The sequence below is a fragment of the Oncorhynchus masou genome, chromosome 15, assembly GCF_036934945.1.
Source record: "Oncorhynchus masou masou isolate Uvic2021 chromosome 15, UVic_Omas_1.1, whole genome shotgun sequence".
Classification (NCBI taxonomy): Eukaryota; Metazoa; Chordata; class Actinopteri; order Salmoniformes; family Salmonidae; genus Oncorhynchus; species Oncorhynchus masou.
This window is the reverse complement of record NC_088226.1, coordinates 23,653,399-23,672,057: the sequence shown is the minus strand read 5'-3', so window position 1 is coordinate 23,672,057 and position 18,659 is coordinate 23,653,399. Positions and strand designations below refer to the sequence as shown.

Below are 18,659 nucleotides of genomic sequence, written 5' to 3'. Positions count from 1 at the left end.
AGGTAAGTTGTGACAACAGAATTTAACACTAGGCTACATGCATAGCACTGTTTCAAGCATCAATTTGTTCCCAAACCAGGTGCAGCACCTGTAAACTAATGTCCCTCAACACAGTGAATTATCATCCCTATCAGAGGACCCAACCTTAGGGATGGGATTATGACTAAAATTAGATGTGATTTGTGCTCATGCACATTACCCTGAGCTCCCCCAGTGAACCTAATCCTGTCCGAATAGGGCTATAGATTATGGCAGAGCATTTCTTATAGTGACAAGAACTTCAACTAAAACCAGATTTTAATGTAGTTAACATGACTCCACAGTAAAAAAATATACAAATGTATTTATGTAAGAGAAAATGGGTAAACTTGAACGAACATTCTCAGGAGTCGTCAGCAAATCCATACATTGAAAAAGGTAATGCCGCAGCCGTCAACATGGGTTCAAATCCGGCCTACTGCCCTTCAACACCATATCTTTCCCCACTGTCATCCTAAGTCAGGAAAGAGCTTAAAGAAAAAAAAACATGGTTATAGCTGGTAGCTCACACAAGCAGCTGGGGCACCAAGAGGTGTTTGAAGGCATTTGTCCTACACCACACAAGCCATACAATACATTTTACATGTCTTCCCTAGGCCTTGATTATTACCACGGAGTTCGGAGAGACGCCTGGTGGATGAGATTAAGGTCTTTTGAAAAGTTTCAGCAGCCACAGCAGTGAGTTGCACAGTGCTCTTGTTCATATTGCAGAAGCGCTGTGTAGTCTTCCCTTTGACTGATACTTGGTTGCACTCAAATCCAGCAGTCAAGCGACTCAATTCCCTCCCCGTCGGAATCAGCTACATGATGGGGAGGCTTCACATATCTAAGAGAAAAAAAAAAGTTAGTACCAACTTTATTTGTTATGTAAAGCTGAGTTTCAGAATGATATCACCCACCTGCTTGGTTATTAGATGGTCTCGCAGTTAAAAATGGTAGTGTTTTTGCAACATGAAATCTTATTCAAATCGGTTCATATACACCACCAGGAATGAGTCTTTGTTGTACATTTTCTGACAATGGAGCACTTAGATATGGTCTTTCATAGTAAGGCATTTGAAAATTGTATAGCAACAGAGTGGGAAAGCGGCCTTGCGTTTGGACAATTAAGTCACTGCAGTAAATAAAACATCTGTCCTGGCCCAGAGTCTATGCGGACCGTGCACCACAGCCAATCAGAAGGCCTATATGCAAATCAGTTTTCCACACTGGCCTGCCATCATTCACTTTAAACTGGACTGTGATTACAGGCCTACGGACTGTGCCTTTGGATCATTAGAACGCATTTCCCAAAAGCCACCTGACTGGATTTATGCAAAAGTGTAAATACCACGGGAGTCCTACATTTGCAAACTTCATAGCCCTATTGATGAAACCAGTTGCCGATGCACATCAACAACTAATGATAGCCAGAGCTAAAAATCTAACGAGAGAACATTTATATAAACCCTCAAACTTTTTCAGCTAGTTGGGCATCAATCGTACTGATAAATGGGGAATAGTAAGTAGCCTGCTTGTCCCAACCCACGTTTTGACAACTGAATGGGCCTTTTATAAAATGTCCACTTATGTACGCATATAGCATTAACATTAAATGATAAATATTTGTCCAGCCTTTGCTGCTAAGCATAATACGCTGCGACCCTAATGAAAAGGTTTTTAACTCCAAATATGGTTTTGTTTGCCACTGCATGGATCACCGGTTGGATGCAGCATTGCTGTATGGTGCACTCAATGTATTGTCGTTGAGTAATACTCGATTTTCTTATACATTTGTTAATTTGACTGATAATCAAACAAGATTGTCCACTTCCTCGTTTTCGCACAGCGGTCTCATGTTTGTGCAGCGCCATTCAAATTTTAGTGGTCGCATACACATATTTAGCAGATGTTATTGCGGGTGTGGCGAAATGCTTGTATCATTGCAAATAGGGCATTATTTGGTCGGTGTCTTATTGAACTAAATCTGAAAGGGTTTTAAGGATATTTTTTTTTAAATGTAATTTTATGAACCCAACCTCTATCTGTTGCTTTACCTCCACAGACGATGTCATGAAACACTTACCGGCTGCAACAAAGGGACAAGTGGGAACGGCTTAAAAACAGTAAAATGGCTGAATTGAGAAGCGATGAAAGAAACTGAATAGGATTAAATGTAGTTTTGTGTTTGTTCAACTTTATTACCATGACTACAAGTAGCATTGAAATTATGCTCCCGTAACATGTAGTGTGATAAAATGACAATATGTAATTAAAAAAATGTGAATACTGTGTGTCACACATGAGCATAAGGTAACATTACGTATGACATGTAGTAAACATGTGAATACTACATGTATCACATATAGGAGCATAAGTATTATACATACTGTATAAGATCAAAATGTCACGTGAAAATTTTATTTTTCAACATACAAGTGACGTGTGGATGCATTTATTGCAGGTTTTGTGTTTGGTTACTCATTGTTAAGCTTTCAATACCGAAGCCAAGACTGCAGCATTTTAGTAGCCTAGCTAGTGGCATGTGTACACTGTAGCATGTGTCTGTACACTTTCCATCCACAACGCGCTGTAAACGGGACACACGAAAGCAGCACAATTGAAGTTGAATTCACTGATGCGAGCACATCACGCTGTAATTTCATTAAGTAAATGACTCAATTGTTGATTCATTTATACATGCCTGTGAGACCTTTTCCGCCCGCGGGCCTTGTGTGCTAGCCGATTAGTCACATTATGACTGACGTGATCATTGCCCTTGCTAGTTTGATTGTATTAACATTCCAAGCCTTAGTTACAGTCGTCCTTTTTCATTCCAAATATTTAGTAATTGAATATGAAACAGTGCACCCCAAATGGGTGGAAGCAGCAAACAATGTATCAGGCCAGCTGTGATTTACAACCTGATAGCAATATTTTTTGGACCACCAAGAAAATGGATTGGTGAATTATATTAATCATGTATTTATTATAAATCCCTATTAGCTACTCTTACATTTACATTTCCTGGTGAACAGCAACATTAAGGCAGTATTACCTTTTTGTAAACATTAATACAGATTTCACAACATATTGTGTGCCCTTACACACTCTTAACACATCTATACCACAAAATCCATCTGTATAGTGTGTGTGTGTTTGTATGCATGTGTATGTTTGTGTTGCTTCACACTCCCCGCTGTTCCATAAGGTGTATTTTTATCGGTTTTTTTAAATCAAATTTTACTGCTTGCATGAGTTACTTGATGTGGAATAGAGTTCCATGTTGTCATGGCTCTATGCAGTACTGTACGCCTCCCATAGTCTGTTCTGGACTTGGGGACTGTGAAGGGACCTCTGGTTGTATGTCTTGTAGGGTATGCATGGGTGTCCGAGCTGTGTGGCAGTAGTTCAAACCGACAGCTCGGTGTGTTCAACATGTCAATACCTCTCACAAATAAAAGTAGTGATGAAGTCGCTCTCCTCCACTTTGAGCCAGGAGAGATTGACATACATATAATGTTAGCTCTCTGTACACATCCAAGGGCCAGCCGTGCTGCCCTGTTCTGAGCCAATTGTAATTTTCCCCAGGCCCTCTGTGGTACCTGACCACATGACTGAACAGTAGTCCAGGTGCGACAAAACTAGGGCCTGAAGGACCTGCCTCGTTTGATAGTTCTGTTAAGAATGCAGAGCAATGCTTTAGTATGGACGGAGTTCTCCCTATCCTAGCTACTGTTGTATCAATATGTTTTGATCATGACAGTTTTACAATCCAGGGCTACAAGATTACCACAGTCATTACAAGGTTTAGTGAATGATTTGTCCCAAATACAATACTTTTTGAAATATTTAGGACTAACGTCTCCTTGCCACAATTCTGAAACTAACTGCAACTCTTTGTTAAGTGTTGCAGTCATTTCAGTCGCTGTGGTAGCTGACGTGTATAGTGTTGAGTCAACCGCATACATATACACACTGACTTTAATCAAAGTGGCATGCTGTTAGTAAAGATTGAAAAAAGGGGCCTAGACAGCTGCCCTGGGGAATTTCTGATTCTACTTGGATTTTGTTGGAGAGGCTTCCATTAAAGAGCACCCTCTGTGTTCTGTTACCTGTCTAACTCTTTATCCACAATATAGCTGGGTGTGTAAAGCCATAACACATATGTTTTTCCAGAAACAGACTGATCGATAAATGTCAAAAGCCACACTGAAGTCCAACAAAACAGCCCCCCAATCTTTCTATCATCAATTTCTCTCAGCTAATCAGTGCTGTGCTTGTTGAATGTCCTTCCCCGATACGTGTGCTAAAAGTCTGGTGTCAATTTGTTTACTGTGAAAAAGCATTGTATCTGGTCAAACACCATTTTTCCCCAAAGTTTACAAAGGGTTGGTAACAAGCTGATTGGTCGGCTATTTGAGCCAGTAAAGGGGGCTTTACTATCCTTAGCTGGGGGGAAAACGTTTGATTCCCTCCAGGCCTGAGGACACACACTTTCTAGTAGGCTTAAATTGAAAATATGGCAAATAGGAGTGGCAATAACATCTGCTATTATCCTCAGCAATTTTCCATCCAAGTTGTCAGATCCCAGTGGCTTGTCATTGTTGATAGACAACAATAAGAATAGATGGATGCATTGAACTGCATCAATCTATTCTGCCAATAACACCGTACTGTATGTCATGGAATTTTGAGTTAAATATAACCTATTTTTAAAACCTCTTTTCAAAAGTTGGTTTTGAAGAGCACACTGGGAATTTTTTACTGATATGATTATCTGCTTTTTTCATATCTGCAAAGTAGTTAAAAACGTCAGTTCCATTTTAATAATATCAGGGATGTGATCAGGACAACATACAGTAATGGCTATGGGAGGATAGGTCAGTTTCTATCAAATATGAGTAGAGAATAAGGCTGTGTCCCAAACGGCATCCTAATTCCTTTATAGTGAACTACTTTTAACCAGGGTCCATAGGGTTCTCATCAAAAGTAGTGCACTATATTAGGGAATAAGGTGTCATTGGAACATAACACTTAGGAGTATGTGACGCCGCACAGGTGTGGAAGAGGGGCGTTACTACTTCATAGGAGAAGAGGCATTGGAAAGAATATGGTGTAATTGCAGACCACAACTCGGGGTGTTTCTTGATGTGGATGTTCCCTGATATCAGGAAATGCCAATTGATAACTGCCCTTGGTCAGTTCCGGTGTTATGAAACTGATGGTTTCTGGACACAGATTTGTTTACATAGCAGGTTCGGATAATTAATGTGGCAAGTTAGGAGGCTGAGGTTGAGGTTAGGGAAAGGGTTAGATTTAGCTACGGGGGGGGGGGGTTCGCCTTTGCACCAGGTGAAAGTTGATTGCATTTGTTTTGGAACCGGGCTGCCTCCCGGCATGAGCCAGGTGCCCCGTTCAAGTCCCAAAGTGTAGTTGGCTCAAAACAAATTGACGTAGGAGCATTTGAAGTAATGAGTAGGATTCAGTGTTTTCACATGCAAAAGCGTTTGCTTTTGAGCTTTATCTGGAAAGTACCATGGGAATGCAGATGCCCTGAGCAGTCTTCCGCTGCGATACACACCCACCATAACAGCTCAAGAGGACAGAGTGCTGATGTGTGTGGACACCGCACTCGTGACCGCAGAGCAAGGGAGATCCTGGACAAGTAAAGACACAGTACTGTCTAGAGATAGAGAATATGTAGTAAGGGGATGGCCATAACAAACAGAAGGGACTGAATTCACACCATACAGTGTCAGGAAAACAGTGTTGAGTGTACAGGATGGTTGTGTTATGTGGGGAGCACTAGTGATTATTCCACAGCCAGCATGCCTAACCTACAGTAGGGGGTCTCGCGTATAAAGCCTTGGCTCGGAGTTATTTATGGTGGCCAAAACTAGATCAGGAGATAGACAATCTAGTCAAGACATGTAACACATGTCAGGAACACAGAAAGGCACCAGCAGCTCCACTCATGGAAGTTTCCAGAGAAACCTTGGAGAAGATTGCACATAAATTACACAGGGCCATTCATGGGGGAAATGTTCCTGATAATCATTGATACACATCCATCCCTTTTGAATATGCATCAGGTTAGTTCTGCTTCATCCACCACTACTATAGATGGCCTATGACAGAAAAAGAACCATGACAAACATACCAAGGGCTTACATTTGAGGGGGACCCTGTCTATCAGAAATTTCAGTTGTGGGAAATTGGATTCCTGGATTCATAGACTCAGCTACTTGTCCTGTTTCCGACAAGGTAAGGTGGTTTGCAGACATGTCAATCAGATTCTTGCCAGACGGGATGGAAAAGCAAGTGAGTTACCAGTTGTGACGGCAGAAGACAGGCAGTTGTCTACCTAATCAAGTGCTTCTGTGGTGCACATTCCACAGACAGAGACCGTAACAGGAAACAGTTCACCAAGAGGAGAATCTCGTTTCAGAGTCAAATACTGAACACTACCCCTAGTATACGTCAGCCACAGATGCACGCAAAGCTTCCAAGCTGCTTAAAAGACTGAACTCTGAACAAGAAAATAAAAAAATAACTGCGATAAATTGTTTTTAAAAGACTCAGAGTTCAATACTTAGTTACCCAAGCATGTGAAAATAAAAGTAAACTTGTGAAATTTCATGTTTAAAATGACTGACTTGTTTAGATCAGTAAAGTACATAAGACATAGTACATCAGTAAAGTACATAATTGTTTCAGTTAAAATAACCATTTCAGATTAGGTTTATTTGTGGAGACGTAATATTAAAATCTTAAGAGGGAAGGAATGTGGTATTAACGTCATCACACATACACATTACCAGATGGTGTAGCACTTGGGTACCTATTGGTATCATTATTAGAGTATTGGAATGCGCCACAATACACACATTGAGTGCAGCTGCGACTACCTGCCTGTCTACACCATTCTCCGGGTTGGTAATAAAGTAATCCCTTCATAAAGGGCTACCAGCTTACTCCTCTCCCAAGGCATAAAGAGTTGGGAGAGGGGTTGTCCAAAAAAAGCAGGGATTCCCGATTAACCAGAAAAGATCACATCCCTGAAAAGTTATATTCTATTCAATGTACCAATGTGGGCCATACCTTTAGTATTGACATAGTCGTTGCCTTCTTCATCACTGTCATCACTCTTTTCCACGTCGATATTCATGTTGCCCTCCTCGTCACTGTTTTCTGGGAACACAAACACAGGATTGAGGTATATGCACAGTGCATTCGGAAAGTATTCAGGCCCCTTCCCTTGCTGCTCCACATTTTGTTACCTTACAGCCTTTTTCCAAAAATGGATTCAATCAATAAATTCCTCAATCTAAACACAATACCTCATAAAGATAAAGCGAAAACAGGTTTGTAGAAATGTTTGCAAATTTATAAACAATAAACAGAAATACCTTATTTAAATAAGTACAGACCCTTTGCTATGAAACATGAAATTGAGCTCAGGTGCATCCTGTTTCCATTGACCATCCTTGATGTTTCTACAACTTGATTGGAGTCCACTGCTGGTACATTCAATTGATTGGCCATGATTTGGAAAGGCACACATCTGTCTATATAAAGGTCCCACAGTTGACAGTGCATGTCAGAGCAAAAATGAAGCTATGAGGTTGAAGGGATTGTCAGTAGAGCTCCGAGACAGGATTGTGTCGAGGCACAGATCTAGGGAAGGGTACCAAAACAATTCTGCACTATTGAAGGTCCCCAAGAACACTGTGACCTCCACCATTCTTAGAACCACCAAGACTCAAGTTTAGAACCACCAAGACTCTTCTTAGAGTTGGCTGCCGGGCCCAACTGAGCAATTGGGGGAGAAGGTTCTTGGTCAGGGAGGTGACCAAGAACCCGATGGCCAATGATAGAGCTCCAGAGTTCCTCTGTGGAGATTGGAAAACAAGAGCCCGATATAACCAGATATAACATCTCTGGAGACCTGAAAATAGCTGTGCAGCGACGCTCCCCATCCACCCTGACAGAGCTTGAGAGGATCTGCAGAGAAGCACGGGAGAAACTCCCCAAATACAGGTGTGCCGAGCTTGTAGCATCATATCCAAGAAGACTCGAGGCTGTAATCGCTGCCAAAGACGCTTCAACAAGTACTGAGTAAAGGGATTTTACAACAGTATTAGATTTGTATTTAAAATTTAACAAAAAAATTCTAAAACCTGTTTTTGCTTTGTCATTATGGAGTATTGTGTGTAGATTGATGAGGAAAAAACACAATTTAATCAATTCTAGAAGGCTGTAACGTAACAAAATGTGGAAAAAGTCAAGGGGTCTAAATACTTTCCGAAGGCACTGTATTGCCATGCATTTCACTTATGACTTCAACTGAATTAAAAAAATATATTTATATATGATAATATCCATGTGTTTAAGTGTTATTTGGATATCAATAAAAAAATAAAAAAGCATTCAACCACAAGATGTCACAAAAGCCCTATTTGCAGCAAGGGACGAGTATTACTGGTTATTATTGGTTATGTAATTACTTCCCCAGAATGTCAGTGTTTCCATTGGACAATTCGGACTGGATTAGTTTTACCAAACTGCCCCTGTAATTATTTTTTCCCCCTCATTCAAAATTGAACGTTATGACGGTAGTCTGAAGGCTCTGCTAGACATGAAGATATTTCACGTCTAGGAATAGCCTAATACGGACCTAATGGCCTTCAGTTTGGAGAAAGTCAAATTAATAATGCATAGCAATAAGAACCATGAACTGTAACCTATGCAGGCATTTAATTACCGGACATATTTGCCAATTTATCAATTCATTGGCACAATATTGTCCACGTTATCTTTCAAAAAGAAAAGTATGGCACTAGGAAGGTTGATATGTGACAAAACAGATCCTTCACCTGTGGGCTACATGCATAGGACTTTGTTTTAAGCATGAACTTGTTCCCGTGTTCTTACCCAAACTAGGTGCAGCATCTGTTAAAACTCTAATGTCCCTCAAAACACAGGGATGACGATCCAGGTTAGTAATAAAGTAATCCGTTTATAAAGAGCTCACTCCTTCCAAGGCAGAGAGTTCCATGGGTTATTAAAACGGTCAAAAAAGCAGGGGATTCTTGATTAAATCAGGAACATCCCTAAAAAGTTGGATTCTATTCAATGTGGGCCATACCTTTAGTATTGACATAGTCGTTGCTGCCTTCATCACTGTCGTCACTCTTTCCCACGTCGACATTCATATTGCCCTCCTCGTCACTGTTTTCTGTGAGAACACAAACAGGATTGAGGTATAGAGTGCATTCGAAATTGTATTCAGACCTTCCCCCTTTCCACTTTTTGTTACGTTACAGCCTTATTCTAACATGGATGAAATAGTCCCCCCCCCCCCCATCAATCGACACACAATATCCCATAATGACAGAGCAGAAACTGGTTATTAGAACATTTTGCAAATGTATTAAAAACAAAACATTTAAATATCACATTGACGTAAGTATTCAGACCCAGTACTTTGTTGAAGCATCTTTGGCAGCGATTACTCCGATCAAGCTCTGTCAGGTTGGATGGGGAGCGTCGCTGCACAGCTATTTTCAGGTCTCTCTCCAGAGATGTTTGATCGGGTTCAGGTCCAGGCTCTGGCTAGGCCACTCAAGGACATTCAGAGACTTGTCCTGAAGCCACTCCTGCATTGTCTTGGCTGTGTGCTTAGGGTCATTGTCCGGTTGGAAGGTGAACGTTCGCCACCAGTCTGAGGTCTTGAATGCTCTGGAGCAGGTTTTCATCAAGGATCTCTCTGTACTTTGCTCCGTTCATCTTTGCCTCAATCCTGACTAGTCTCCCAGTCCCTGCCATTGAAAAACATCCCCACAGCATGATGCTGCCACCACCATGCTTCACCGTAGGGATGGTATTGCCCAAGAGATGAGCGCGGCCTGGTTTCCTCAAGACTTAACCCTTGGCATTCAGGCTAAAGAGTTCAATCTTGGTAACTTGTTTCTCATGGTCTGAGAGTCCTTTACGTGCTTTTGGCAAACTCCTTCTGGAAGGTTGTCCTTCTGGAAGGTTCTCCCATCTCCACAGAGGAACTCTAGAGTTCTGTCAGTGTGACCATCAGGTTCTTGGTCACCTCCTTGACCAAGCCCCTTTTCTCCCGATTGCTCAGTTTGGCTGGACGGCCAGCTCTAGGAAGAGTCTTGGGGGTTCTAAATGCCTTCCATTTAAGAATGATGGAAGCCACTGTGTTCTTGGGGACCTTCAATGCTACAGAATTTCTTTGGTACCCTTCCCCAGATCTGTGCCTCGACACAATCCTGTCTCGGAGCTCTACATACAATTCCTTCGACCTCATGGCTTGGTTTTTACTCTGACACGCACTGTCAACTGTGGGACCTCATATAGACAGGTGTGTGCCTTTCCAAACAATCAATGGAATTTACCACAGGTGGACTCCAATGAAGTTGAAGAAACATCTCAAGGATGATCAATGCAAACATGATGCACCTGAGCTTAATTTCGAGCCTCATAGCAAGGGTATAAATACTTATGTAAATAAGGTATGTTTATTTATTTGTAATAATTTTGCTAAAATTTCTAAAAACCTGGGTTCGCTTTAAGCATCAATTTGTTCCCATGTTCATACCCAAACTGGGTGCAGCACCTGTTAAACTCTCTAATATCGCTCGAAAACACAGGGATGACAATCCGGGTTAATAATCAGTTTTAAAGAGCTCACTCCTTCCAAGGCATAAAGAGTTCCATGGGTTATTACAACTGTCAAAAAAGTAGGGATTCCCGATTTAAACCAGGAACATCCCTGAAAAGTTAGATCCTATTCAATGTGCCAATGTGGGCCATACCTTTAGTATTGACATAGTCGTTGCTGCCTTCATCACTGTCGTCACTCTTTCCCACATCGACATTCATATTGATTTTCATAACCGCACCACTGTTTTCTGTGAACACACAAAAACACACAGGATTGAGGTATACACTGTATATGTACACTCCAGTCTAAAACCATTGTGACGTTTATACTGATAAACCTAGAAGACGGATTTCTATTGCATCACTCACCCTGCTTTGTCCTCGTCTGCTTCCACATTGACATATCATATGAACGCGATGTGAATACTCCAGACAGCATTTTATTAGTAATATTTCGTGGCCCATCAAGATGCCTTTTCCTGATTTCTAAACCTCTGCATAAATGGTCTGCACATGTGCTTCACAAAAACTGGAATGAGGAAATAAATATGCTGCTGCTCGCAACATATCCATTCAAATGAGTGCTCTATTCAAACTGCGTCGCTGAAGCGTTCCAGATTAGGCACTAGAAATGTTAAGGTCATTTGAAGCGTTCACCTTGAATGCAGTTTTCGCCAAAGCGGGAACATAGCCTTTACATTTCAATCACGCTCTAAAGCTGAACTTCTGCCATAAGGTTTGAATACAGCCCTAAATCAACAAAAACTCAGTCTCCTAATCTGCATACTGTCATGAATTGGACCTGTGATTTCAACTGACATGTTTTGTGTATGTATTTTGTAATATCCATGTGTTCAAGTGTCACACAGGACTAGTATTACTATAGAATGTCATTTATGTGGAAAAAGTATACATTGTCATACTTCAGTAAAAGTAAATAGAAAATTGCTCAAGTAAAAGTCACCCAGTAAAATAGGGTGACTTTTACTTGAGTCATTTTCTATTAAGGTATCTTTACTTTTACTCAATTGGGTACTTTTTCCACCACTGGTCAGTTGTATGACTTATTTTGTCTAACAGACAAGTAAACAATGTTTGTCATCTTTTCTATGAGTTTTCAATGAAAATATGTATTTTTTTAGAGTAAAAGTCTAGAATTATTTGATTTGAACTATACTTAAGTATCAAAAAGTAAATGTAATTGCTAAAATATACTTACGTGTAAAAGTAGAAATTCTTTATAATAAGCAAACCAGGCAGCACCAATTTATTTATACTTTTGCATAGCATGGGCCACACTCATTTACAAATGAAGCACGTGTGTTTAGTGAGTCCGCCAGATCAGAGGCAGTTGGGATGTTCTCTTGATAAGTGTGTGAATTGGACAATTTTCCTGAATGTTAGGCATTCAAAATGTAACAAGTACTTTTGGCTGTCAGGGAAAATGTATGGAGTAAAAAGTGCATCATTTTATTTTGGAATGAAGTAAAAGTTCTCAAAAATATAAAATAGTAAAGTACAGATACCCCCAAAAAAACAACTTAAGTGGTACTTTAAAGTAATTTTACTTAAGTACTTTACACCACTGGTTATGTAACCATTACCCCAATATGTCCGTTTTTTCCAGTGGACGTTTCAGACGTTACCAAACTGCCCCTGTTATTAACCCCCCCCCCCCCATTCAAAATTGACCATTATGAAGGTAGTTTGAAGGCTCTGCTCGACAAGAAGATATTTCACGTCTAGGAATAGCCTAATACGGACCTAATGGCCTTCAGTTCGGAGAAATTCAAAATATTAATGCATAGCAATAAGAACCATGAACTGTAACCTATGCAGACATTTAATTACCGGACATATTTGGTAAATTATTAATCCATTGACAATATCGTCCACTCCATCTTTTAAAAAGAGAAGTATGGCACTAGGAAAGTTGATATGTGACGAAGCAGATCCTTCACCTGTGGGCTACGTGCATAGCACTTTGTTAAGCATGAACTTGTTCCCGTGTTCTTACCCAAACTAGTTGCAGCACCTGTTAAAAACTCTAATATCCCTCAAAACACAGAGATGACCTGTGAGTCTGCCAAAAAACAGGACGTTTTTAGGGCTGGGACAATAAACTTCCTGCCAGGTAAAAATGACTGACATGGCAGATTCGGATGGGACTAAAATTACAGATTATTCGCACGGGACTAGTATTACTATAGAACATCAGCTATGTAATCATTACCACATAATGTCAGTTTTTCCAGTGGACCATTTGGACGGGATTAGTTACCAAATTACGGATGTGGTGATTTGTGCTCGTAATTACGTGCACATTACCTGAGCTCCCCCATTAAAATGTATCCCGTCCGAATAGGGCTATAGTAATGAGTCATTTCCAGTCATCTCTCCATCCTACGTTAACCTACCTGTGCTTTGGGAGCTTAGAAATTGGTTGGAATGACGCAGAGACCCAGTCCCAGGAAGAACTGATGGTAACACCATTCTATAAAGGAGTGAGAGAGGTGTTACACAAAACCCAAGAGACTCCAGTACTCTATAGCCACAGAAGACAGTCTACACAGTAACAATTGCCACTTTTTTTCCCAGGAAGTCCTGGAAATGCAAAGTGTAACAGTATAACAGTGTAACAGTGTAACAGTGTAACAGTAACAGTAACAGTGCCTCACAGTGAGGCACTGACATACAGTATACACAGAGTATAAAAAACATTAAGAGCACCTGCTCTTTCCATGACACAGACTGACCAGGTGAATCCAGCAGAATTCCATGATTCCTTATTGATGTCACTTGTTAAATCCAATTCAAACCAGTGTAGATGAAGGGGAGAGACAGGTTAAAGAAGGATTTTTAAGCCTTGAGCCAACAGTCATGGATTGTGTATGAGTGCCATTCAGAGGGTGAATGGGCAAGACAAAAGATTTAAGTGTCATTTCGAATGGGGTATGGTAGTAGGTGCCAGGCACACCTGTTTCTGTGAAGAACTGCAATGCTGCTGGGTTTTTCACACTCAACAGTTGTGTGATTCAAGAATGATCACCCACCCAAAGAACATCCAGACAACTTGACACAATCTGTAGGAAGCATTGGAGTCAACATGGGCCAGTATCCTTGTGGAACACTTTCAACACCTTGTAGAGTCCATGCCCCTATGAATTGAGGCTCTTCTGAAGGAGAAGGGGGGGGGGGGCTGCAATTCAATATATGGAAGGTCTTCCTAATGTTTGGTATACTCAGTGTAATTTGTTTAAAATAAATTAATACTCACAGGTAGCCTGATCCTTGTTCATAGCTGTCCTCGTTGACATACTCTATAGAACAGAGATAGGAGAGACACACACACACATGGCTGTCAATCCATAATGTCAGAGAATAAAGTGCCTTTGGAAAGTATTCAGACCCCTTGACTTTTTGTTACATTACAGCCTTATTCTAAAATGGATTAAATAGAAAAACTTGCTCAGCAATCTACACACAGTACCCCATCAAGACAAAGCGAAAAAAAAAACAGGTTTATAGACATTTTTGCAAATGTATTAAACAAACAGAAATACCTTATCTGCATAAGTTTTCAGTCCCTTTGCTATAAGACTCAAAATTGAGCTCAGGTGTATCCTGTTTCCATTGATGTTTCTACATCTTGGAGTCCACCTGTGATAAATTCAATTGATTGGACATGATTTGGAAAGGCTCACACTCGTCTATATAAGGTCCCACAGTTCACAGTGCATGTCAGAGCAAAAACCAAGCCATGAGGTCAAAGCAATTGTCCGTAGAGCTCCGAGACAGGATTGTGTCGAGGCACAGATCTGTGGAAGGTTACCAAAACATTTCTGTAGCATTGAAGGTCCCCAAGAACACAGTGGCTTCAATCATTCTTAAATGGAAGAAGTTTGGAGACCACCAAAAGGCTTCCTCGAGCTGGTCGCCCGGCCAAACTGAGCAATCAGGGGAAAAAGGTCTTGATCAGGGAGGTGACCAAGAACCCGATGGTCAATGACAGAGCTCTAGAGTTCCTCTGTGGCGATGGGAGAACCTTCCAGAATGACAACCATCTCTGCAGCATTCCACCAATCAGGCCACTCCTCAGTAAAAGGCACATGACAGGCCACTTGGAGTTTGCCAAAAGGACTCTCAAACCATGAAAAACAAAATTCCCTGGTCTGATGAAACCAAGATTGAACTCTTTGGCCTGAATGTTAAACGTCACGTCTGGAGAAAACCTGGCACCATTCCCTACAGCAGCACCATTCTGTGGGGATGTTTTTCAGCGGCAGGGACTGGGAGACTAGCAGGATCTAGGCAAAGATGAATGGAGCAAAGTACAGAGATCTTTGATGAAAACCTGCTCCAGAGCACTCAGGACCTCAGACTGGGGGGTGAAGGTTCACCTTCCAACAGGACAACGACCCTAAGCACAAAACCAAGACAATGCAGGAGTGGCTTCGGGACAAGTATCAATGTCCTTGAATGGCCCAGCCAGAACCCGGATTTCAACCCAATCTAACATCTCTGAATAGACCTGAAAATAGCTGTGCAGCAACACTCCCCATCCAACCGGTCACAGCATCTGCAGAGAAGAATGGGAGTAACTCCCAAAATACAGGTGTGCCAAGCTTGTAGTGTCATACCCAAGAAGCCTTGAGGCTGTAATTGCTGCAAAAGGTGCTTCAACAAAGTAAAGGGTCGGAATACTTATTTAAATGCTTTTTCATTATGGGGTATTGTATGTAGATTGATGGGGGAAAAAAACTATTTAATCAATTTTAGAATAAGACTGAAAACTTAAAATGTGGAAACAGTCAAGGGGTCTGAATACTTTCCGAAGGCACTGTATGAATGGTTTAATGTCCAAATATCTGAATGAATGCGAGTAGGTGCACATGTAGGCAGTTACAGTAGCCTAGCAGTTAGAGCATTGGGCCTGTAACCAAAAGGTTGCTGGTTCAAACACCCAAGCCAACAAGGTGAAAAATTTGTCGATATGCCCTTGAGCAAGACACTTAACCCTGGCTCCATATGGCTGACCATGTAAAACAATACATTTCATTGCACCTATTTGGTGTATGTGACAATAAAACACACATTTTCACCTAAGGAGCAATGTGCCATTTTTCAAAACTTCTTCAGCAGTTACTGTACACACAAGTTTGAGGCGATCAGTGTTATTGAACATGGTAGGATATTTAACGTTCACATTACCATCTCTTGGACTCTCATAGCCGTCATTACTCTCTGCAAGAAAAAAAGCAAACTATTAAGAAGGAACTGAACTGTGACGTTAGAGATCGCGGCGGAAGGAGGAAGAAAACAAGTGGAGAAAATAGACATCTGATGTAGAGGAAGAGAGAGACATCTCACCATTTTCAGTCGGTGTGACAGAGTTCGGTCTCAGAACAATCTGTGGTGAACTGTGGGATTGAAAGGCAGGTACATTTCACTTGACGGGTAATATGAGTCAGTGTGTGTGTGTGTGTGTGTGTGTGTGTGTGTGTGTGTGTGTGTGTGTGTGTGTGTGTGTGTGTGTGTGTGTGTGTAGTAGCTCACATGGGTGAAAGAAGGCTGGAAGGGGGAGCACCCCAGCTTGTGGCAGCAGAGGGGTTGTCTGAGGAATAAGGTTCATCATCATCATCCATTTTTCTGAAGACGTTTCATGAAAAGATTTGGGTAGAACTTTTGTCATCACACACATACTCACATGGTGGGTGGGCCAAGCCAAATCCTAGGGTGCTGAGTGGGGAAGAAATCAGAGCATTGGTAGAGGTTTGTACATTGACTGATATCAATTGGAGATTTGTGCAAAAATCTCGTCTGGTACACTTAGACAGTGCACCGGACATATATTACAAGTGCCACACAAACCTTTGAATATTTGGTTTTTATCAATAGGCACTGAATCGTTGTTTAATGAAAAAGTGCTTACTGCTGAGTGTAATCCTCACTGTAATGCTGCTGAATGGACGCTGAGGAGAAAGAAAATGAAGTTTGTTAAATTTGTTTTTTTAAATGTCTAATTAATAACATTTAACCATTTTTTTTACCAGTTAAGCTGACTGAGAAGAACACTTTCATTTACAGCGACAACATTTACTACACAGAGCCCAATTTAATTCAATAAAACTTTATTGATTCCCTCAAAAAAGGTACAGTAACCGAAGTCTTGGTATTACTAGGCAGGTTGTGTCTTCTGCAGCTGAGACACAGGCCAGTCAACAGGATGAGTGACAGGGCGACCGCTCCACTCAGCAGCAACGTATACAGCTGCACAGACACCTCCATCACTGTCTGCAGGAATAACACAAACTCATCCAGTTAGATGACACTTTTGACACGACACTATTAAAGCATTATTATGCTGTCTTCTCTGACCCAGTTTAAGACTAGTCTTGGACTAAGAAGCAAGTTAAATGGAGAATCTCCATTTAGTGTTTGTTGTTGTGCAAGACAAAATATTTGCCCCTAACGTTAAAACATTTTTGAAAAAAAAAAATCACCTCTGAATAGGAATGTGGTTGTCATTGTTAAATCATGTAATTTTCCTTCCTTGTGGTTTTGGATTCTCCATTTCACACACGCCATCTCTAACTTTCTTGCTAACTATCACTATCAGCGGTTCAGTTCAGCTTCCTAATGCCAGGAAATGGATTTCCTGCATTTTTAAAAAGTTAGACAATACCAGCACACTCTTAACACACTGTATGTGTAAATCACAGACCTTTCTGTATGTCACCTAATATCTACAGTACCGTGGCACATAAAACTCCATGCAAAACTGACACATTAAATAAGACTACCTCAAGAGCAGACACGACTACAATGACACTACGGTGTGGTACCATAGTAGTGCTGGCATTCACTAATTTGCAGAACCTTGCTCCCTCCAAACATTTTAATACGTAGTGAGTTGAACTCAACAGGGCCCATCATTGTGACAAATGGTGTCTATTTTGTGTCACGACACTCCTCCTGGAGTGAGCCATGAGGAGGGTGACTTTTCTGCCAAATTCAGACTGGTCTAGATTTGAGAGAGAGAGAGAGAGAGAGGGTGAGCGAGGGACGGCTGATCTGAAGGGCTAGCTCAGACCCAGTTAGGTGGTAAAGTACAGAGCTGCTGAACCTGAGGAGTTAAGAAAACCTGGGCCCTGTGCAGGTGGCCATGACGTTGAAGAACATTCAGATTCAGTCATAAAGTAATTTAGATCTATAACATTGTGAACATGTCTCCATTCTGAATTCATAGTGGGTTAATCAACATTGTTGAGTACCAGGGATGGGGTCAATTCCAGAAGTACACCGAAACTCCAACACATTTCAATGCTTTTCACTGAGGAAAATTTGGAATTGAGTTTACTTTCTGGTTGACCCTAACCCAGGTGAATAAATCAACAAGTTACTTCTTCACTTCTAGCTTATTCACTACTAACCTAGAGGTTAAGAAACTAGGCTCAGTAGGATTCTATCAGTGGAGGGAGTTCTTACCAGCACGTGTTGTGTAGATTTATAACAGAGCGTTAGGTCCTAGGTTGCTGATGATCTGCCAGGTGGTCAATGAAACTGGTTCTAAACCGGAGGTCGAGTTCCGGGCCGAGTTGACCCCAATCCAATCCCCAGACCAGCTCAGTCGTCAGCTACACTGAGATGTGCCATTTTGGATGCATCTGATCCTTCTGTCTGTTGCTCAAATCCCTATCCTACCACATGCAACTCGTCCTCGCTGTTCTTTTTGTTCACTCGAGTTTTCCCTCCCTTTCAGTTAACTGTAAGGAACCTTGACTATAGCAGCTTGACATCGGTGCCTTCCTCGATGCACCTTTTGGTCTACATGGCCTGTTCAGTCGCCTCCTCCTTCCCTTCCTCCCTCACTCTTCTCATAAACTCTCCTACCCCGCTGTCATCTCAGCCTCCCCCAATGTGTCTTTTTTCTAGCATTCTCACAATGTTGTTTTAGA

General features: G+C 41.3%; 1 protein-coding gene across 1 annotated transcript; it reads right to left on the bottom strand.

The window, feature by feature from the left end:
- Window positions 1-279: 279 nt before the first annotated feature.
- On the bottom strand, window positions 280-18,620 carry LOC135555999 (uncharacterized). Its single transcript, XM_064988850.1, has 13 exons — window positions 18,190-18,620; window positions 16,881-16,995; window positions 16,634-16,673; window positions 16,409-16,440; window positions 16,258-16,315; window positions 16,072-16,121; window positions 15,913-15,945; window positions 13,979-14,021; window positions 13,119-13,195; window positions 10,854-10,949; window positions 9,170-9,259; window positions 7,123-7,212; window positions 280-865 (listed from the first exon to the last, which is right to left on the bottom strand). Exons 2-13 carry the CDS (start codon window positions 16,987-16,989, stop codon window positions 858-860), a joined length of 726 nt encoding a protein of 241 aa, XP_064844922.1. The 5' UTR covers window positions 16,990-16,995; window positions 18,190-18,620; the 3' UTR covers window positions 280-857.
- Window positions 18,621-18,659: the final 39 nt, after the last annotated feature.